The sequence below is a fragment of the Heteronotia binoei genome, chromosome 3 (assembly GCF_032191835.1).
Source record: "Heteronotia binoei isolate CCM8104 ecotype False Entrance Well chromosome 3, APGP_CSIRO_Hbin_v1, whole genome shotgun sequence".
In the NCBI taxonomy this organism is placed as follows: domain Eukaryota; kingdom Metazoa; phylum Chordata; class Lepidosauria; order Squamata; family Gekkonidae; genus Heteronotia; species Heteronotia binoei.
The window spans coordinates 195,030,876-195,052,776 of NC_083225.1; the positions used below are offsets into that span (position 1 = coordinate 195,030,876).

The 21,901-nt window shown below is 50.8% G+C and overlaps 1 protein-coding gene across 1 annotated transcript in view; it reads right to left on the reverse strand.

Moving 5' to 3' along the window:
- The window catches only part of LOC132568871 (arf-GAP with Rho-GAP domain, ANK repeat and PH domain-containing protein 1-like), a 164,996-nt gene that overhangs the window by 15,005 nt on the left and 128,090 nt on the right, over window positions 1-21,901 (reverse strand). The window contains exons 17-22 of the mRNA XM_060235057.1: window positions 21,083-21,200; window positions 17,861-17,974; window positions 8,295-8,437; window positions 6,313-6,395; window positions 2,861-2,911; window positions 1,419-1,482 (exon numbers count right to left, since the gene is read on the reverse strand). Coding sequence (XP_060091040.1) covers window positions 1,419-1,482; window positions 2,861-2,911; window positions 6,313-6,395; window positions 8,295-8,437; window positions 17,861-17,974; window positions 21,083-21,200 — 573 coding nt within the window. The remainder of the gene's footprint in view (window positions 1-1,418; window positions 1,483-2,860; window positions 2,912-6,312; window positions 6,396-8,294; window positions 8,438-17,860; window positions 17,975-21,082; window positions 21,201-21,901) is intronic.

Below are 21,901 nucleotides of genomic sequence, written 5' to 3' on the forward strand. Positions count from 1 at the left end.
GATCCAACAGGGCTTCTCTTATGTTCTTATGTGACACAGAGTGTTGGACTGGAGGGGCCACTGGCCTGATCCAACAGGGCTCCTCTTATGTTCTTATGTGACACAGAGTGTTGGACTGGAGGGGCCACTGGCCTGATCCAGCAGGGCTTCTCTTATGTTCTTATGTGACACAGAGTGTTGGACTGGAGGGGCCACTGGCCTGATCCAACAGGGCTTCTCTTATGTTCTTATGTGACACAGAGTGTTGGACTGGAGGGGCCATTGGCCTGATCCAACAGGGCTTCTCTTATGTTCTTATGTGACACAGAGTGTTGGACTGGAGGGGCCACTGGCCTGATCCAACAGGGCTTCTCTTATGTTCTTATGTGACACAGAGTGTTGGACTGGAGGGGCCACTGGCCTGATCCAACAGGGCTTCTCTTATGTTCTTATGTGACACAGAGTGTTGGACTGGAGGGGCCACTGGCCTGATCCAACATGGCTTCTCTTATGTTCTCATGTGACACAGAGTGTTGGACTGGAGGGGCCATTGGCCTGATCCAACAGGGCTTCTCTTATGTTCTTATGTGACACAGAGTGTTGGACTGGAGGGGCCACTGGCCTGATCCAACAGGGCTTCTCTTATGTTCTTATGTGACACAGAGTGTTGGACTGGAGGGACCATTGGCCTGATCCAACAGGGCTTCTCTTATGTTCTTATGTGACATAAAGTGTTAGACTGGAGGGACCATTGGCCTGATCCGACATGGCTTCTCTTATGCTCTTATGTGACTCAGAGTGTTGGACTGGAGGGGCCATTGGCCTGATCCAACATGGCTTCTCTCATGTTCTTATGTGACACAGAGTGTTGGACTGGAGGGGCTACTGGCCTGATCCAACAGGGCTTCTATCATGTTCTTATGTGACACAGAGTGTTGGACTGGATGGGCCACTGGCCTGATCCAACATGGCTTCTCTTATGTTCTTATGTGACTCAGAGTGTTGGACTGGAGGGGCCATTGGCGTGATCCAAAATGGCTTCTCTTATGTTCTCACACACTGCCTGGGTGAGGTTGGCAGAGGGCAGCCAGGAAGATTTCTGGCAGCACTCGGGCTTTCTCACCCCTCCCCAGGCATGAATTATGCAAGGAAGGTGGCCATCCAAGTATGCGCCATCTGCATAATTTATACAGGTCGCAGGATTCTGTCCCGGCAGTCATTGGAGATTGGGCTCCTCGGCCCGGAACTCTGCACGCTCCGCCTGTTCACGGTCCTCCGACTCGGTCTTTGCTTCCACCCAGAACGGGGCCAGAGGGCAACTCAACACACATCTTGAGAAGGCAGCGAGTGGGGCTCTGTTGGGGTGTCTGAGCAGGAGGGAGTCAAATCCCACCCCCCAACCCCCAAAATACCCCCAAATGAACAATCCCATGGCTCACCTGGATGGACAGGAAGGACGCAAACCACTCCCTTTGGTCTTGCTGGGTTTCGCAGCACAGATACCTGCCGGAGAAGGTGACCGGGTGAGAAGGCAGCGCCGAGGAACACAAAATGCAGCTTTAACCCCCCCCCCCCCCCAGCCTGGTATCTGACAAAGGGAAATTGGACCCTCAAAAGTAAATTGGAGAGCCAGTTTGGTGTGGTGGTAAAGAGCACGGACTCTTATCTGGGAGAACCGGGTTGGATTCCCCCCTCCTCCACTGGCAGCTGCTGGAATGGCCTTGGGTCAGCCAGTGCTCTCTTATCTGGGAGAACAGGGTTTGATTCCCCCCTCCTCCACTTACAGCTGCTGGAATGGCCTTGGGTTAGCCACAGCTCTCTTATCTGGGAGAACTGGGTTTGATTCCCCACTCCTCCACTTGCGGCTGCTGGAATGGCCTTGGGTCAGCCACAGCTCTCTTATCTGGGAGAACTGGGTTTGATTCCCCACTCCTCCACTTGCAGCTGCTGGAATGGCCTTGGGTTAGCCAGAGCTCTCTTATCTGGAGAACCCAGTTTGATTCCCCACAACTCCACTTGCAGCTGCTGGAATGGCCTTGGGTCAGCCAGAGCTCTCTTATCTAGGAGTACCCAGTTTGATTCCCCACAACTCCACTTGCAGCTGCTGGAATGGCCTTGGGTCAGCCAGAGCTCTCTTATCTAGGAGAACCGAGTGTGATTCCCCACTCTCCACTCGCAGCTGCTGGAATGGCCTTGGGTCAGCCAGAGCTCTCTTATCTGGAGAACCCAGTTTGATTCCCCATTCCTCCACTTGCAGCTGCTGGAATGGCCTTGGGTCAGCCAGAGCTCTCTTATCTAGGAGAACCGAGTGTGATTCCCCACTCTCCACTCGCAGCTGCTGGAATGGCCTTGGGTCAGCCAGAGCTCTCTTATCTAGGAGAACCCAGTTTGATTCCCCACTCCTCCACTTGCAGCTGCTGGAATGGCCTTGGGTCAGCCATGGCTCTCTTATCTGGGAGAGCTGGGTTTGATTCCCCACTCCTCCACTTGCAGCTGCTGGAATGGCCTTGGGTCAGCCAGATCTCTCTTATCTGGGAGAACCGGGTTTGATTCCCCACTCCTCCACTTGCACCTGCTGGAATGGCCTTGGGTCAGACAGAGCTCTCTTATCTGGGAGAACTGGGTTTGATTCCCTACTCCTCCAGCTGCAGCTGCTGGAATGGCCTTGGGTCAGCCAGAGCTCTCTTATCTGGGAGAACCGGGTTTGATTCCCCACTCCTCCGCTTGCAGCTGCTGGAATGGCCTTGGGTCAGCCAGAGCTCTCTTATCTGGGAGAACCGGGTTTGATTCCCCACTCCTCCACTTGCAGCTGCTGGAATGGCCTTGGGTTTATATGGGGAGGGAAGGCCCTCAGGGAAGGAGGCTGGCCTGAGCCACGTACCACTGCTGCTTCTCTTGCTTGTCGTTCTCGAAGAAGACAGTGAATCCCCAGCTGCAAGAGAGAGAGAGAGACAAAGGAGAAAATTTAGCAAGAGTCAAACTTTACTGCTCCGTCCCTGCCTACCACGATCTTATCCAGACTCACATTAGAACCTAAGAAGATCAGACCACTGAGAACCCATCTAGTCCAGCCTCCTGTCTCACACAAAGGAACTGGTTGGCCACTGTGTGAGGCAGGAGGCTGGAGTCCTGCCTCACAGAGGATGGCAAGATGGATGGCAGAGAATGGGAGAGAATGGCTGTGTTGTCTCCTGCCTCACACAGTGGCCAACCAGTTATCCAGTCCCCTATTAAAGCTGGCTATGCTTGTAGCCGCCGCCACCTCCTGTGGCAGTGAATTCCACGTGTTCATCACCCTTTGGGTGAAGAAGGACTTCCTTTTACCCGTTCTAACCCGACTGCTCAGAAATTTCATGGAGTGTCCAGAAGTTCCTGTCTTGTGAGAAAGGGAGAAAAGTATTTCTTTCTCTACTTTCTCTATCCCAGGCGTAATCTTGTCAACCTGGCTGTCGACCCTAGCTCACCTACGACCCCCTTTCGAAGCAAAACATCAGACTTCTCTCCTGGCTTTGTTAGCCTTCCCATCTCACAAGGAAGGGAGAACTGTAAACTCCCAAGAAGAAAAGCGGGATAGAAAAGCGCCCTGCATTGGGACGCCCATGGGAGATCTGAACTCAACGCACCAACTGAGCATCGCTGCCATCCGCTGGCAGCCAGTGGGAATGCTGGATAGAACGGCTCTCTCTTCCAGAACAAAGCAGAAGCACCCTGCGGCCCACACCGATGCCCGGAGGAAATAAAGGCGGGGGAGGAGAATGAGCAGCCGAGAGCTGAGCCCTTCTGGATGGACCTCCACCCCAGAGGATGAACTGAAGTTTGGCACTCAATAAAATCATAGAATAAGAACATCAGAGAAGCCATGTTGGATCTTAAGCACGCTTCATCCGACGAGGTATCCAGCACAATAGCAAAATCGCTGTGCTGGATCCCTCGTCGGATGAAGTGTGCTTAAGAGCACACGAAAGCTTACGTTCTAAATAAAAATTGGTTGGTCTTAAAGGTACCACTTGACTCCTGCTTTGTTCTTCCAGAACAAGCCTACAGCATTTAACAAGCCCCAAGGCCTTCCGCCGCTTCCGGCGCTGAAGCGGAACAAGGCCTAAGCGACCCAAACAGAGATTTGTCGGCCAAAGGGCACGAGTCCCGTGGAGAGGCCTTTCCAGTTTCTGCCGTTCCGCGATCTCTCTCTCTCTCTCTCTCTCTCTCTCTTTCTCTCTGCTCCACAAAAGCCAGCGCTGGTTTCACAGCGGGGAAGAGGCAGCAAAGAGCTAAGGAGGATGGACGGCCCAAAGAGGGTTGCCAATCTCCAGGTGGGGCAGGAGGAAAAAGGCACATGGGCATTCACGTTAAATCAACCTCAAATCCTTCGAAATTCAATTATTTCTATAACAAATGATTGATAGAAAATACAGCGTGACACAAAGTGCAAAGGAAAAACTACTCCCGATACAATGAGTCCTATATTGATGCCCGACAGTTTGTTCCTTGAAATTGGAGCCGGGAAGTCGTGTGCAATGCCGTGGAAACAGAGTCCAATGCTCCAATTCTTCCCTGTTAGCCAATAACTGGACGCAACAGCGATGCGCTAAATGCCCGTCATTGTCTGTCGAATGTAAGAGCGTTGGTCTCCAACATGAATGGTTTTAGTCATTGCTGAAGCTCATTGAAGCCTTCAGTGGGTTGAAAGTAAATCAAAAGAGTTTCCGGCTCAACGTTAGGAAAAACGTCCTGACAGTGAGAGCGGTTCCTCAGTGGAACAGGCTTCCTCCTTGGGAGGTGGTGGGCTCTCCTTCCTTGGAGGTTTTTCAAGAGAGGCTAGATGGCCATCTGACAGCAATGAGGATCCTGTGAATTTAGGGGGAGGTGTTTGTGAGTTTCCTGCATTGTGCAGGGGGTTGGACTAGATGACCCTAGAGGTTCCTTCCAACTCTATGAATCTATGAATGCCCAAGAGTTCTTGTATTGTGAGAAAGGGAGAAAAGTCCTTCTTTCTCTACCTTCCGGCTCAACATTAGGAAGAACTTCCTGACCGTTAGAGCGGTTCCTCAGTGGAACAGGCTTCCTTCTCGGGAGCTGGTGGGCTCTCCTTCCTTGGAGGTTTTCAAACAGAGGCTAGATGGCCATCTGACAGCAATGCAGGTTCAGATCATGAGAAGGAGGGCAGGAAGGGCTGCATCAGTGCTTAGTTCTTGCGGCCCTTTCTTTCTGAAGGTTAATTCTTATTTGCAAATACAAGAGGCTGCCTTCTACTGAAGCGGACTCTCGGTCCCTCAAGGCCCGTCTTGTCTACTAAGGTTGGCAGCAGCTCTCCGGGGTCTCAGGCAGCGGTTTCCACATTGCCTATTGCCTGCTCCTTTTTTAACTGGAGATGCCGGGGATTGAACCTGGGACCTTCTGCATGCCAAGCAGAGACTCTGCCACTGAGCCACTGAGGTTCTTTCCCATCACCTCCTGCCTGGTCCCTTTAACTGGAGATGCCGGGGATTGAACCTGGGACCTTCTGCATGCCAAGCAGAGGCTCTGTCACTGAGGCACTGAGGTTCTTTCCCATCCCCTCCTGCCTGGTCCCTTTCACTGGAGATGCCAGAGATTGAACCTGGGACCTTCTGCATGCCAAGCAGAGACTCTGCCACTGAGCCACTGAGGTTCTTTCCCATCACCTCCTGCCTGGTCCCTTTAACTGGAGATGCCGGGGATTGAACCTGGGACCTTCTGCATGCCAAGCAGAGACTCTGCCACTGAGCCACTGAGGTTCTTTCCCATCCCCTCCTGCCTGGTCCCTTTAACTGGAGATGCCGGGGATTGAACCTGGGACCTTCTGCATGCCAAGCAGAGACTCTGCCACTGAGCCACTGAGGTTCTTTCCCATCACCTCCTGCCTGGTCCTCTTAACTGGAGATGCCGGGGATTGAACCTGGGACCTTCTGCATGCCAAGCAGAGGCTCTGCCACTGAGCCACTGAGGTTCTTTCCCATCACCTCCTGCCTGGTCCTCTTAACTGGAGATGCCGGGGATTGAACCTGGGACCTTCTGCATGCCAAGCAGAGACTCTGCCACTGAGCCACTGAGGTTCTTTCCCATCACCTCCTGCCTGGTCCCTTTAACTGGAGATGCCGGGGATTGAACCTTGGACCTTCTGCATACCAAGCAGAGGCTCTGCCACTGAGCTACTGAGGTTCTTTCCCATCACCTCCTGCCTGGTCCCTTTAACTGGAGATGCCAGTGATTGAACCTGGGACCTTCTGCATGCCAAGCAGTCCCTCTCCTAAGGTTCAGTGGATGCTGGCCCAGAAGGATGGACCCGAATGTCTGTATCCAAAGCAAAACACTTACCAGGTTGAAGGGCGGACTTTCTTTTTTATTCCCAAATAGACTTTCAGATTCTTCACCGGCCACTCCTTCTCTGGCTTGTGGCTCTGAAGAGAAAAAGAGAACAAGAGAATGGGTGGAAGAAAGAGTCATTTCCAAAAGAAAACAGAGCTAGGCTTGCCAATCTTAGGGCCTGGAGAAATTACAACTAATTTCCAAGTGACAGAGATAAGCTTCCCTGGAGAAAATGGCTGCTTAGGAAGGTGGACCCCGTGTCATTATATCCCACAGAACTCCTCCCCTCCCTAAACTCCACCTCTTCCAGGCTCCGCCCTCAAATCTCCAGGATTTTCCCACCTAGGAACTAGCTATGGACCACTGAGCATGTTCTTCTGTATTGTGATTATTACTCTGACATTCATGTTAAGTATTTAGATCGGTTGTTAGTGGATTTAATAGGCCAATCTGATAAGTATAAACCTTTTTTTCTTCTTTCCTCAAAAAACACTGTCACCTCCAAGGAAGGAGAGCCCACCACCTCCCGAGGAAGCCTGTTCCAATGAGGAATCGCTCTTCCTGACTGCCAGAGCAATTCCTCAGTGGAACAGGCTTCCTTGGGAGGTGGTGGGCTCTCCTTCCTTGGAGGTATTTAAGCAGAGGCTAGATGGCCATCTGACAGCAATGAAGATCCTGTGAATTTAGGGGGTGACGTTTGTGAGTTTCCTGCATTGTGCAGGGGGTTGGACTAGATGACCCTGGAGGTCCCTTCCAACTCTGTGATTCTAGGATTCTATCCTGTGAATTTAGGGGGAGGTGTTTGTGAGTTTCCTGCATTGTGCAGGGGGTTGGACTAGATGACCCTGGAGGTCCCTTCCAACTCTATGATTCTCCTTTGGAGGTTCTTCAACAGAGGCTGGTTGGCCATCTGACAGCAATGAAAATCCTGTGAATTTAGGGGGAGGTGTTTGTGAGTTTCCTGCATTGTTCAGGGGGTTGGACTAGATGACCCTGGAGGTCCCTTCCAACTCTAGGATTCTAGGATTCTTCTACCTTGGAGGTTTTTAAGCAGAGGCTAGATGGCCATCTGACAGCAATGTGGATCCTGTGGATTTAGGGGGAGGTGTTTGTGAGTTTCCTGCATTGTGCAGGGGGTTGGACTAGATGACCCTGGAGGTCCCTTCCAACTCTAGGATTCTAGGATTCTTCTACCTTGGAGGTTTTTAAGCAGAGGCTAGATGGCCATCTGACAGCAATGTGGATCCTGTGGATTTAGGGGGAGGTGTTTGTGAGTTTCCTGCATTGTGCAGGGGGTTGGACTAGATGACCCTGGAGGTCCCTTCCAACTCTAGGATTCTAGGATTCTTCTACCTTGGAGGTTTTTAAGCAGAGGCTTGGTGGCCATCTGACAGCAGTGAAGATCCTGTGACTTTAGGGGGAGGTGTTTGTGAGTTTCCTGCATGGTGCAGGGGGCTAGACTAGATGACCCTGGAGGTCCCTTCCAACTCTAGGATTCTACTGAAAGGGTGGCATTTTTTTTTTGTATCTGGCTTCAAAAAGGCGTGATTTGCTTTAATTGTATTAGGTGCTCGTTATCTCCTGTATACTTCTTGGTGCATAGTGCCCTTAAAGGTTGTTGCCGTTGTTGTTGAACTGGTTATGTGAGTCATTGCCAAGCACGCCCAGAGAAGTGTTCCCATCTAAGCGCACCGTTTTTTAGCCTCCGGCTCACACATTTTTGTCTTCGCTCAGGAAAAATGGCCCCAGAGCAAACCGATTCAGGCAGCAGCTCACAGCTTTAACGCCCAGTAGCAAAGGACTCTGCAGCTTAGAGGAAGTATTGGTCTGGAGTGGTCCAAACAGTGGTGCCACTCTGCCCACCAAAATGTCTCCTGACCCCAGAGAACTCCCACTGCAAGAACTACTTACTGCCCGGTGGGAAGTGCCCAGAGATGGGGGGAGGAGACCGAGGCAGAAAGGGCCCACCCCCGGGGTCTGTCTCCACGTACCCGCACCTCCTTGTAGAGCCGTAGACATTCGTTGTTCAGGATGAAGTATCGGTCGTGGAAGCCAGTGCTGAGGCCCAAGCCGAGCAGGTTCTTCTCCTCGCGGAACTTCATCATTCCGTGCTTGCTGTCGCCCACCCGGCTGGCTGAGGGGAAACAAAGGGGTTGGGTTGCTATGGAGGGCGAAGAGGAAATGCCCAGGAAGAGGCAACGAGGGGAGGGGAGAAGAAGAAGAATTGCAGATTTATACCCCGCCCTTCTCTCTCAATCAGAGGCTCAGAGCGGCTTACAATCGCCTATATCTTCTCCCCCCACAACAGACACAACAGTGGGGCTGAGAGAGCTCTGACAGAAGCTGCCCTTTCAAGGACAACCTCTGCCAGAGCTATGGCTGACCCAAGGCCATTCCAGCAGCTGCAAGTGGAGGAGTGGGGAATCAAACCCGGTTCTCCCAGATAAGAGTCCGTGCACCTAACCGCTACACCAGATTAAATCTCTAGAAGCAGATATCGGGTTTATATGCCACCCTCCACTCCGAATCTCAAAGTCTCAGAGTGGCTCACAATCTCCATTGCCTTCTCTGCCCCCCCAACAGACACCCTGTGAGGCAGGTGGGGCTGAGAGAGCTCTCACAGCAGCTGCCCTTTCAAGGACAACTGCTGTGAAAGCTCTGGCTGACCCAAGACCATTCCAGCAGCTGCAAGGGGAGGAGTGGGGAATCTCCCAGATAAAAGTCCTCACACTTAACCACTACACCAAACTGGCTCTCACCAGTTTACGGCGCTTGGCTCAGACACACACAAAAGTTTTATGTTTGCCTGCGGAGGTCGGGAAGGAGCCCGTGCTTGTAACACTTTGGTGCAGTGGTTAAGTGTGCAGACACTTATCTGGGAGAATCTGGTTTGATTCCCCACTTCTCCACTTGCACTTGCTGGAATGGCCTTGGGTCAGCCAGAGCTCTCACAGCAGTTGCCCTTGAAAGGGTAGGTTCTGTCAGAGATCTCTCAGCCCCACCCACCTCACAGAGTGTCTGTTGTGGGAGTGGAAAGTAAAGGAGATTTGTATGCCACTCTGAGATTCTGAGATTTGGAGTGGGGGGCGGGATATAAATCCAGTATCTTCTTCTAATGTTTTGCGAACAGTGCTCCCTCTAAGCTGAGTTAGTGTGAGCTAGCTCACAGTTTTTTAGACTCCAGTACACATGTTTTTCCCTTAACTCAGGAAAAATGACCCCGGAACAAAGTAATTTATACAGTGGCTCACAACTTTAATGCCAGTAGAGGTTTACAAGATTTTGCAATGGATAGAGAAGGTAGAGAAAGAACTATGAGATGTTGTGGGCACTCCATCAAATTGCTGAGCAATCATTTTCTATATCTTTCTCCAATTCCTTTTTCTTCATACCAAGAACTGGTGTCAAGATCTCTACTATCACCTCCTTTATATGGTCATACCTATCCTCTGGAATATTCTGCATTCCTGAAATATGCTCTACCTGCACCGTTTCTATTCTCACTAATCTGTCCCCTTCGTATTTTTGAACTTTTTCAATCTCCTCAGACTTTTCATTCACTACTTCCAACTTTCCTTCCACATATTTTGCAGATTGTGTCAGGCCATGAATCTCTTCCTTTACTTCCGTCAATTGCTTTTGCAGGCCATCTAATTTCTTATTTACTCCATCTAATTGTTCTGTCAGATTTGCCTGCACCTGACTCAATGCATTCATAAAATACAATTGCATAGAATTCTGCACTTCCTCTATAACTTCCTGTGAGGACATTATCTCCATCAGTTTTAAAGTTGCCAATAGTGGGACTAACCTATCTATTTTGTCTTACTTGTATGTCATACTCATTTTTCTGTTATCCAGGGTCTTACTGACACCCCAATTCCAATTCATATACTACTACTTCGCCTTACTTCACTCAAAATTCATACATCACCTTCCTTTAACACTCTCACATACCAGTTGGTTTTTATATCCTTAAATTACTATTCCTTACCACCAAACACCCTTCACCTGAACATTCACATTAACTCATTACATATAGAAAATCATACAGAAAATCAGCAGTAATCAAATTAACAATAGTTAATTATTCAATCCATTAATTATTTGTTAACTGTCTCTTTTGAATCCTTAATGTTTCCCAACCGCTTGCCTTATTTATTTCAAGGAACACCGCCTGCTGAGAGAGGTTTATATAAGGTGTATTAGGAGGAAAATGAAGGAATTGGTCTGCCAGACGATGAGAGACAAATCATTAAAGTTATATCGTTGGCATATTACACCAATAAAACTGAAGAAAGTGTATTCCGAAACTGCTGGTTGCTTTGTTGCAGGGAAACAAATTGATACCATGCAATTCACAAACAAAGTAAGATGATTTGAAATGCCAATGTTTTTTTTTTTCCTTCTTTTTTGGACCACAGTGTAGAAGAAAGAAAGTTTTCTTTTTCGTTAGTTCTAGACTTAGCTGAGGTAGATACTCTGATGGAGATACTAAGAGAAGAAATTAACAATTAGATAGAAGGAAAACGGAACTTATTGTATTAAAGTGTATTCCAAACTTGCTGGGGGTTTTTTGTTGTTGTTGTTGCAGGGAATTAAATTGATACTGTGTAACTTATAAATAAAGTAAGATGACTTGAAATGCCAAATGTTCTTTTGGATCACAGTGTAGAAGAAAGAAAGTATTTTTGGTTGGTTCTAGACTGAGCTGAGGTAGATACTCTGATGGAGATATTAAGAGAAGAAATTAACAAATAGACAAACAGAAGGGAAATGGAACTTATTGTATGAATGGTTATGGGGGAAAGATAATAAGAATATAGTGTAAAAAGGGGTTAACTGTAGTATGTATGATTTGGTTTAGGTTAGAACAAAGGATTTGTATTCTAATGATATAAGTATATAATGCATCCCGCTGTCTACATCCCTAAGTTTATGTTTTGTGTATATATATATATTGTTATTGTTGTTAAATGTAATAAAAAGTTAAAAACTCAAAAAAAAAATTGCTGAGAAATCCGGTTAGAACAGATAAAAGGAAGTCCTTCTTCACCCAAAGGGTGATTAACATGTGGAATTCACTGCCACAGGAGGTCGTGGCGGCTGCAAGCAAAGCCAGCTTCAAGTGGGGAATGGATAAGCATATGGAGCAGAGGTCCTTCAGTGGTTATTAGTCACAGTGTGTGTGTGTGTGTGTGTGTGTATATATATATATATATTGGCCTGGCTTCTCTTATGTTCTTACGTTCGGAGCAGTGATGCTCTGTATTCTTGGTGCTTGAGCGAGGGGCACAGTGGGAGGGCTTCTAGTATCCTGGCCCCACTGATGGACCTCCTGATGGCACTTGGGTTTTTTGCCACTGTGTGACACAGAGTGTTGGACAGGAGGGGCCACTGGCCTGATCCAACAGGGCTTCTCTTATGTTCTTACGTGACACAAAGTGTTGGACTGGATGGGCCATTGGCCTGATCCAACAGGGCTTCTCTTATGTTCTTATGTGACACAGAGTGTTGGACTGGATGGGCCATTGGCCTGATCCAACAGGGCTTCTCTTATGTTCTTATGTGACACAGAGTGTTGGACTGGATGGGCCATTGGCCTGATCCAACAGGGCTTCTCTTATGTTCTTATGTGACACAGAGTGTTGGACTGGATGGGCCATTGGCCTGATCCAACAGGGCTTCTCTTATGTTCTTATGTGACACAGAGTGTTGGACTGGATGGGCCATTGGCCTGATCCAACAGGGCTTCTCTTATGTTCTTACGTGACACAGGGTGTTGGACTGGATGGGCCATTGGCCTGATCCAACATGGCTTCTCTTATGTTCTTATGTGACACAGAGTGTTGGACTGGATGGGCCATTGGCCTGATCCAACAGGGCTTCTCTTATGTTCTTATGTGACACAGAGTGTTGGACTGGAGGGGCCATTGGCCTGATCCAACATGGCTTCTCTTATGTTCTTATGTGACACAGAGTGTTGGACTGGAGGGGCCATTGGCCTGATCCAACATGGCTTCTCTTATGTTCTTATGTGACACAGAGTGTTGGACTGGAGTGGCCATTGGCCTGATCCAACAGGGCTTCTCTTATGTTCTTATGTGACACAGAGTGTTGGACTGGAGGGGCCACTGGCCTGATCCAACAGGGCTTCTCATGTTCTTATGTGACACAGAGTGTTGGACTGGAGGGGCCACTGGCCTGATCCAACAGGGCTTCTCTTATGTGACACAGAGTGCTGGACTGGAGGGGCCACTGGCCTGATCCAACAGGGCTTCTCTTATCTTCTTACGTGACACAGAGTGTTGGACTGGAGGGGCCATTGGCCTGATCGAACAGGGCTTCTTTTATGTTCTTATGTGACACAGAGTGTTGGACTGGAGGGGCCACTGGCCTGATCCAACAGGGCTTCTTTTATGTTCTTATGTGACACAGAGTGTTGGACTGGAGGGGCCACTGGCCTGATCCAAAAGGGCTTCTCTTATGTTCTTATGTGACACACAGTGTTGGACTGGAGGGGCCACTGGCCTGATCCAACATGGCTTCTCTTATGTTCTTACATGACACAGAGTGTTGGACTGGAGGGACCATTGGCCTGATCCAGCAGGGCTTCTCTTATGTTCTGTTATGTTCAGCAGCTCACGAAGCAGAATTTTTGCTCACAAAACTCCATAGCTTAGAGGGGGTATTTTATTTTTATTTTTTTTGCAAACTGTATAAAACAAAACTGTTCAGGAAGGCGTTTCTATAAAGTGAGTGGTGCTGCGTTAGACCAGAATGATTCAGGAAGAGGCTTCAATAGAAGGGATGGGACTGCGCTGTATTATCTCCGGCTGTGTGCTTTCTCCCTTCTCCCGCTGCATTATGTTGCTACTCATATTCTATTTATACTATTCCTCTAAAGAGGGGTTAGATAGTTTCATGGAGGAGAAGTCTGTCAATGGCTCCATTCAGAGGTAGTCAGCCTCTGAATCCTAGTCTCAGACATCCCAGTCCCTTGGCCTTTGTGCCCCATTGCTGGCCCTCAAAAAGAGGAGGAGAAAGAGGGGCAGGAAAAGGAAGAGGAGGAGGAAAAGGAGATTGGATTTATACCCCATCCTTCACTTGGAGTTTCAGAGCAGCTTACAATCTCCTTTCCCTTCCTCACCCCACAACAGAAACCCTGTGAGGTAGGTGGAGCTGACAGAGCTAACATAAGAACATAAGAGAAGCCCTGTTGAATCAGGCCAGTGGCCCATCCAGTCCAACACCCTGTGTCACATAAGAACATAAGAGAAGCCATGTTGGATCAGGCCAGTGGCCCATCCAGTCCAACACTCTGTGTCACATAAGAACATAAGAGAAGCCCTGTTGAATCAGGCCAATGGCTCATACAGTCCAACACTCTGTGTCACATAAGAACATAAGAGAAGCCATGTTGGATCAGGCCAGTGGCCCCTCCAGTCCAACACTCTGTGTCACACTGGGGCCAAAAACCCAGGCACCACCAGGAGGTCCACCAGTGGTGCCAGGACAGTAGAAGTCCTCCCACTGTTGTCCCCCCACAAGCACCAGATCTCTGGAGAACTGCTCTTGAAAGAACAGCTGTGAGAGAACTGTGACTGACGCAAGATCATACCAGCAGCTCCATGTGTCAGAGTGGGGAATCAAAACCAGTTCTCTCAGATTAGAGTCTGCGCTCTTAACCCCTGCACCAAACTGGCTTTCTGGTAGGCCACTATGTGAGATGGGGTGATGGACTAGATGATAGACCCTCCCTGGTCTGATCCAGCAGGACTCTTCTGATGTTCTTCTCAGGCGAAGGCCTCAGTCTATCTGCCCTGTTGTTGGCCCTCCAGAGGAACCGGTTGGCCACTGTGAGACAGGAGGCTGGAATAGATGGACCCTCCCGGGTCTGACTCAGCAGGGCTCTTCTGATGTTCTTCTCAGGGGAAGACTTTGACTTCTATGCCCCATTGTTGGCCCTCCAGAGGAAATAGCTGGCCACTGTGTGAGACAGGATGCTAGAACAGATGGACCACTGGTCTGATCTAGCAGGGCTCTTCTGATGTTCTTCTCAGGGGAAAGCCTCAGCCTCTCTGTCCTGTTGTTGGCCCTCCAGAGGAACTGGTTGGTCACTGTGTGCGGCAGGAGGCTGGACTAGATGAACCCTCACTGGTCTGATCTAGCAGGGCTCTTCTGAGGTTCTTCTCAGTGAAAAGCCTCAACCTCTCTGCCCTGTTGTTGGCCCTCCAGAGGAGCTGGGTGGCCACTGTGTGAGACAGGAGGCTGGACTAGATGGACCCTCCCTGGTCTGATCCAGCAGGGCTCTTCTGAGGTTCTTCTCAGGGGAAGGCCTCGACCTCTCTGCCCTGTTGTTGGCCCTTCAGAGGAGCTGGGTGGCCACTGTGTGAGACAGGAGGCTGGACTAGATGGACCCTCCCTGGTCTGATCCAGCAGGGCTCTTCTGAGGTTCTTCTCAGGGGAAGGCCTCGGCCTCTCTGCCCCGTTGTTGACCCTCCAGAGGAACTGGCTGGCCACTATGTGAGACAGGAGGTTGGACTAGCTGGACCCTCACTGGTCTGATCCAGAAGAGCTCTTCTAAGGTCCTCTGCATGATATTTGGCTAGTATTCTTCGTAAACACAAGGCCGACAATTAACACACGCCATGGAAGAGGGCAGGGTGTACTCATCTATTCCGCAGAATTCCTGGGGAATGTCCCCAACAGCTTTTCAAGACTCATAAAGAACATATCTAAAGGACAGAAAAGTTTCGACTGTCAGTGGGAAGGGTGGGTGGAAAGACAAGGCGAGACACCCTTGTGCAGACAGTTTCGAAATAAGAGCGCTGTGTGTGTGTCTCTTGTCAGAAAATGCTAATTTGCCATTTCCAGCACCCAAAGTGCTTTCTAGTTCTGCCAGCCGATAAATTATTTCCACGGTGCCCCCGGGGGCCTCGTGTGCCCACGCACTGCCTCATGCGGCATCCGCCATCACTAACCGCCAGTTACCTTCCTGCTGCTCCCATCAGACAAACAAGCCAGACTCTCTCTGCAGGGGAGAAGCTATCACAAGAGATGGGCGCTCTCTCACAGGATGCTGTGCCGCTAAACCCAAAGCTAGCCAGGCTCAAAACTGAGACTGGGAGACGCAGAGACTAGTTCCAGTCAGTGTTTCCGATAAGCTGAGTTAGCGTGAGCTAGCTCACAGATTTTTAGCTTCCAGCTCACACCTAAGAACATAAGAGAAGCCATGTTGGATCAAGCCAATAGCCCATCCAGTCCAACACCCTGTGTCACATAAGAACATAAGAGAAGCCATGTTGGATCAAGCCAATAGCCAATCCAGTCCGACACTTTGTGTCACACAGTGGCACAATATATACACACATACACTCTGTGATAGCTATGGCTGGCCCAAGGCCATTCTAGTAGCTGCAAGTGGAGAAGAAGAAGACCGTAGCTTTATACCCTGCCCTTCTCTCTGAATCAGAGTCTCAGAGTGGCTTACAATCTCCTTTATCTTCTTCCCCCCACAATAGAAACCCTGTGAGGTGGGTGGGGCGGAGAGAGCTCTCCCAGAAGCTGCCCTTTTAAGGACAACTCTGCGATAGCTATGGCTGACCCAAGGCCATTCCAGCAGCTGCAAGTGGAGAAGAAGAAGACCGTAGCTTTATACCCTGCCCTTCTCTCTGAATCAGAGTCTCAGAGTGGCTTACAATCTCCTTTATCTTCTTCCCCCCACAATAGAAACCCTGTGAGGTGGGTGGGGCGGAGAGAGCTCTCCCAGAAGCTGCCCTTTTAAGGACAACTCTGCGATAGCTATGGCTGACCCAAGGCCATTCCAGCAGCTGCAAGTGGAGAAGAAGAAGACCGTAGCTTTATACCCTGCCCTTCTCTCTGAATCAGAGTCTCAGAGTGGCTTACAATCTCCTTTATCTTCTTCCCTCACAACAGACACCCTGTGAGGTGGGTGGGGCTGAGAGAGCTCTCCCAAAAGTTGCCCTTTCAAGGACAACTCCTGTGAGAGCTCTGGCTGACCCAAGGCCATTCCAGCAGCTGCAAGTGGAGGAGTGGGGAATCAAACCCAGTTCTCCTAGATAAGAGTTCACACTCTTAACCACTACACAAGACTGGCTCTCTAGAAAAAAGATATTAGATGTATTCCCACCCTCAGTTCTGAATCTCAGAGAGTCAGGGTGGCTTACAATCTTTTTTATCTCCTTCCCCCACAACAGACACCCTGTGAGGTGGGTAGGGCTGAGAGAGCTCTTGAAGCAGCTGCTCTTTCAAGGACAACTCGGCGAGAGCTAAGGCTAACCCAAGGCCATTCCAGCAGCTGCAAGTGGAGGGGTGGGGAATCAAACTCGGTTCTCCCAGATAAGAGAGCTCTGGCTGACCCAAGGCAATTCCAGCAGCTGCAAGTGGAGGAGGGGGGAATCAAACCTGGTTCCCCCAGATAAGAGAACTCTGGCTGACCCAAGACCATTCCAGCAGCTGCAAGCGGAGGAGTGGGGAATCAAACCCTGTTCTCCCAGATAAGAGAGCTCTGGCTGACCCAAGGCCATTCCAGCAGCTGCAAGTGGAGGAGTGGAGAATCAGACCCGGTTCTCCCAGATAAGAGAGCTCTGGCTGACTCAAGACCATTCCTGCAGCTGCAAGTGGAGGAGTGGGGAATCAAACCTGGTTCTCCCAGAGAAGAGAGCTATGGCTGACCCAAGGCCATTCCAGCAGGTGCAAGTGGAGGAGTGGGGAATCAAACCCTGTTCTCCCAGATAAGAGAGCTCTGGCTGACCCAAGGCCATTCCAGCAGCTGCAAGTGGAGGAGTAGGGAATCAAACCTGGTTCTCCCAGATAAGAGAGCTCTGGCTGACCCAAGGCCATTGCAGCAGCTGCAAGTGAAGGAGTGGGGAATCAAACCCGGTTCTCCCAGATAAGGGAGCTCTGGCTGACCCAAGGCCATTCCAGCAGCTGCAAGTGGAGGAGTGGGGAATCAAACCCGGTTCTCCCAGATAAGGGAGCTCTGGCTGACCCAAGGCCATTCCAGCAGCTGCAAGTGGAGGAGTGGGGAATCAAACCCGGTTCTCCCAGATAAGGGAGCTCTGGCTGACCCAAGGCCATTCCAGCAGCTGCAGGTGGAAGAGTGGGGAATCAAACCCGGTTCTCCCAGATAAGAGAGCTCTGGCTGACCCAAGGCCATTGCAGCAGGTGCAAGTGGAGGAGTGGGGAATCAAACCCGGTTCTCCCAGATAAGGGAGCTCTGGCTGACCCAAGGCCATGCTAGTAGGTGCAAGTGGAGGAGTGGGGAATCAAACCCAGTTCTCCCAAATAAGAATCCACGCACTTAACCACTACACCAAACTGGCTCTCTGGATCTGAAGGAGGCCTTCAAGCTCCTCGTTTGCTCCTCTGCCGTGCTACCAGGGTGGCAGGCGAGCCGAGGGAACTGTAGGCACAGGAAGCGTGAATATCGACACAAGTGACAAGCGGCTCTGGAGAACTAGCCGTGGCGACAGCGGGAAGCTCTACATTCAAGCCGACGCTTTCCCCTGACGCTGCCGCCTTCCCGCCTTACCTGTGTAGACCAGCATGTGTTCCATGGCCACCTGTCTCTTCACCACCAGGTAGCTGTCCTTCCCCAAGCTGTGCACAATGGGAAGGACCTTCTCGCTGTAGTGCAAAGGCCGCTCTGCAGGGGAGGAGAAAGGGGAAGGGGAAATGCTTTAGAGGGGCTGCGCAAGTCGGGTCAGCCAGCCCCATCGTTGCTCCGCATGACTGGTGAGAAAGGCCCAGCGTCTCCTGCAGCTCTGCAACAGGTTTCAGGCCGGTGCAGCTTCATCAACTGTGCCCACCTTAGGGTCGCCAACCTCCAGCCACAACCCGGAGATCCCCCGCTGCTCCGACTGGTCTCCAGACTACAGAAATCGCTCCCCCTGGAAACCTCAGTCCCAACCCTTTTTGAGCCTGAAGGCACCTCTGGAACTCCAACACAGAGTGGTGGGGGCAACCACAATATGGCTGCCACGAGATGTGGAGCCAAGCGTAAGGAATCACAGAAGCCGAGAGTTGGAAGGGACCTCGAGGGTCGTCTAGTCCAACCCCCCTGCACAATTCAGGAAACCCCCAAACACCTCCCCCTAAATTCACAGGATCCTCATTGCTGTCAGACGGCCATCTAACCTCTGTGGAAGAACCTCCAAAGGAGACTCATGGAATCCTAGAGTTGTAAGGGACCTCTAGGGTTAGCTAGTCCAACCCCCTGCACAATGCTGGAAACTCACAAAGACCTCCCTCTAAATTCACAGGAACCTCATGGCTGTCAGATGGCCATCTAGCCTCGGCTTAAAAACTTCCAAGAAAGGAGAGCCCACCACCTCCCCAAGAAGCCTGTTCCACTGAGGAACCACTCTAACGGTCAGGAAGTTCTTCCTCATGTTGAGCCGGAAACTCTTTTGATTTAATTCCAACCCATTGGTTCTGGTCCTACCTTGGTCTCCACACCAAAACAATTCCACCCCATCCTCTATAGGACAGCTCTTCAAGGACTTGAAGATGGCGATCCTATCACCTCTCAGCCACCTCCTCTCCAGGCTAAACATCCCCAGCTCCTTCAACCTTTCCTCATAGGACTTGGTCTCCAGACCAAAACAATTCCACCCCATCGTCTATAGGACAGCCCTTCAAGTACTTGAAGATGGTGATCCTATCACCTCTCAGCCGCCTCCTCTCCAGGCTAAACATCCCCAGCTCCTTCAACCTTTCCTCATAGGACTTGGTCTCCAGACCAAAACAATTCCACCCCATCCTCTATAGGACAGCTCTTCAAGGACTTGAAGATGGCGATCCTATCACCTCTCAGCCACCTCCTCTCCAGGCTAAACATCCCCAGCTCCTTCAACCTTTCCTCATAGGACTTGGTCTCCAGACCAAAACAATTCCACCCCATCCTCTATAGGACAGCCCTTCAAGTACTTGAAGATGGTGATCCTATCACCTCTCAGCCGCCTCCTCTCCAGGCTAAACATCCCCAGCTCCTTCAACCTTTCCTCATAGGACTTGGTCTCCAGACCAAAACAATTCCACCCCATCCTCTATAGGACAGCTCTTCAAGGACTTGAAGATGGCGATCCTATCACCTCTCAGCCACCTCCTCTCCAGGCTAAACATGCCCATCTCCTTCAATCTTTCCTCATAGGACTTGGTCTCCAGACCCCTCATCCTCTATAGGACAGCCCTTCAAGGACTTGAAGATGGTGATCCTATCACCTCTCAGCCACCTCCTCCAGGCTAAACATCCCCAGCTCCTTCAACCTTTCCACATAGGACCTGGATCTCCAGACCCCTCACCATCTTTGTCGCCCTCCTCTGGACCTGGGCCAGCTTGTCTATATGCTTCTTAAAATGCGGTGCCCAAAACTGAACACAAGACTCCAGGTGATATGTGACGGAACGACGTCCAGGGCTTTTCTTGTGGCAAGATCTCCTTTGCATCTTAGGCCACACCCCTCTGATGCAGCCAATCCTCCAAGAGCTTACAGAAGGCCCTGTGAGATAGAAGAGCCCTGTAAGCTCTTGGAGGATATTGGCTACATCAGAGGGGTGTGGCCTAATATGCAAAGGAGTTCCTGCTGCAAAAAAAAGCCCTGCCTAATTCTAGCTTCAGGATTTTGGGCAGACACACTGTTTAGAAGAACACACGCATGGATCTGCCTTCTGCTGAATCAGACCATCAGTCCCTCAAGGTTAGCATTGGCTGCACCAATCAATAGTAGTTCTCCTGGGTCCCAATTCACCTTCTACCTGCTCCTTTGAGACTGGAGATGCCGGGGATTGAACCTGGGACCTTTCAAGGACAAAGGCTCAGAGCGGCCTGCAATCTCCTTTCCCTTCCTCCCCCACAACAGACACCCTGTGAGGTGGGTGGGGCTGAGAGAGCTCTCCCAGAAGCTGCCCTTTCAAGGACAGCACTGCAAGAGAGAGCTCTGGCTGACCCAAGGCCATTCCAGCAGCTGCGAGTGGAGTGGGGAATCAAACCCGGTTCTCCCAGATAAGAGAGCTCTGGCTCACCCAAGGCCATTCCAGCAGCTGCGAGTGGAGTGGGGAATCAAACCCGGTTCTCCCAGATAAGAGAGCTCTGGCTGACCCAAGGCCATTCCAGCAGCTGCAAGTGGATTAGTGTGGAATCAAACCCGGTTCTCCCAGATAAGAGTGCTATGGTGGACCCAAGGCCATTCCAGCAGGTCCAAGTGGAGGAGTGGGGAATCAAACCCGGTTCTCCCAGATATGAGAGCTCTGGCTGACCCAAGGCCATTCCAGCAGCTGCAAGGGGAGGCATGGGGAATCGAACCCGGTTCTCCCAGATAAGAGAGCTCTGGCTGGTCCAAGGCCATTCTAGCAGCTGCAAGAGGAAGAGTGGGGAATCAAACCCGGTTCTCCCAGATCAGAGAGCTCTGGCTGGTCCAAGGCCATTCTAGCAGCTGCAAGAGGAAGAGTGGGGAATCAAACCCGGTTCTCCCAGATAAGAGAGCTCTGGCTGGTCCAAGGCCATTCTAGCAGCTGCAAGCGGAGGAGTGGGGAATCAAACCCGGTTCTCCCACATAAGAGAGCTATGGCTGACCAAAGGCCATGCCAGCAGCTGCAAGTGGAGGAGTGGGGAATCAAACCCGGTTCTCCCATGTAAGAGTCTGCAGACTTAACCACTACACCAAACTGGATCAGCTGGCCGAGCCCTAGAAGAGACACCGCTTAAAGAGCCAGGACTTTCGGGGGGCCACAGGAGAGCTCTGCTGTCGCTCACCTGCCTCGTCCCGCTCGCTGACTTCAAAGCAGCTCCAGTAATCTTTCTCCTTCGTGATGATTTTCCTTCGGTCCAGGATTTCAAAAGTCAGTTCTTCTGCCGTCATGGTGGCCGGAATCTGGGTAAGGGGGAAAGTGAATGTGAGCTCTCTGCAGCAGCCCGGGCCTCTCGACAAAGGCATCTTGGGATCTTGGCTTCACCACCTCGTCAGGAACTGAAATACTCCTGCGTTGCGCCCTTTAAGAGCCCCGTGGTGCAGAGCGGTAAAGCTGCAGTTCTGCAGGCGGAGCCCTCTGCTCACGACCTGAGTTCGATCCCAGCGGAAGCTGGATTCAGGTAGCCGGCTCCAGGTTGACTCAGCCTTCCATCCTTCTGAGGTCGGTCAAATGAGTCCCCAGCTCGCTGGGAAGGAAGTGTAGTTGACTGGGGAAGGCAATAGCAAGGAAAGGAAAGGTCCCCTGTGCAAGCACCAGTCGTTTCCAACTCTGGGGTGACATTGCTTTCACAACGTTTTCACGGCAGACTTTTTACGGGGTGGTTTGCCCTTGCCTTCCCCAGTCTTTTACACCTTCCCCCCAGCAACCTTCCGCTGGGATCGAACTCAGGTCGTGAGCAGAGGGCTCCAACTGTAGTACTGCAGCTTTACCACTCTGCGCCATGGGGCTCCTTCAGTGTAGACAGGAAAGGAAAGGTATCCTGTGGAAGCACCAGTCGTTTCCGACTCTGGGGTAACGTTGCTTTTACGGCAGACTTTTTACAGTGTGGTTTGCCCTTGCCTTCCCCAGTCATCTACACTTCCCCCCCCAGCAAGCTGGAGAC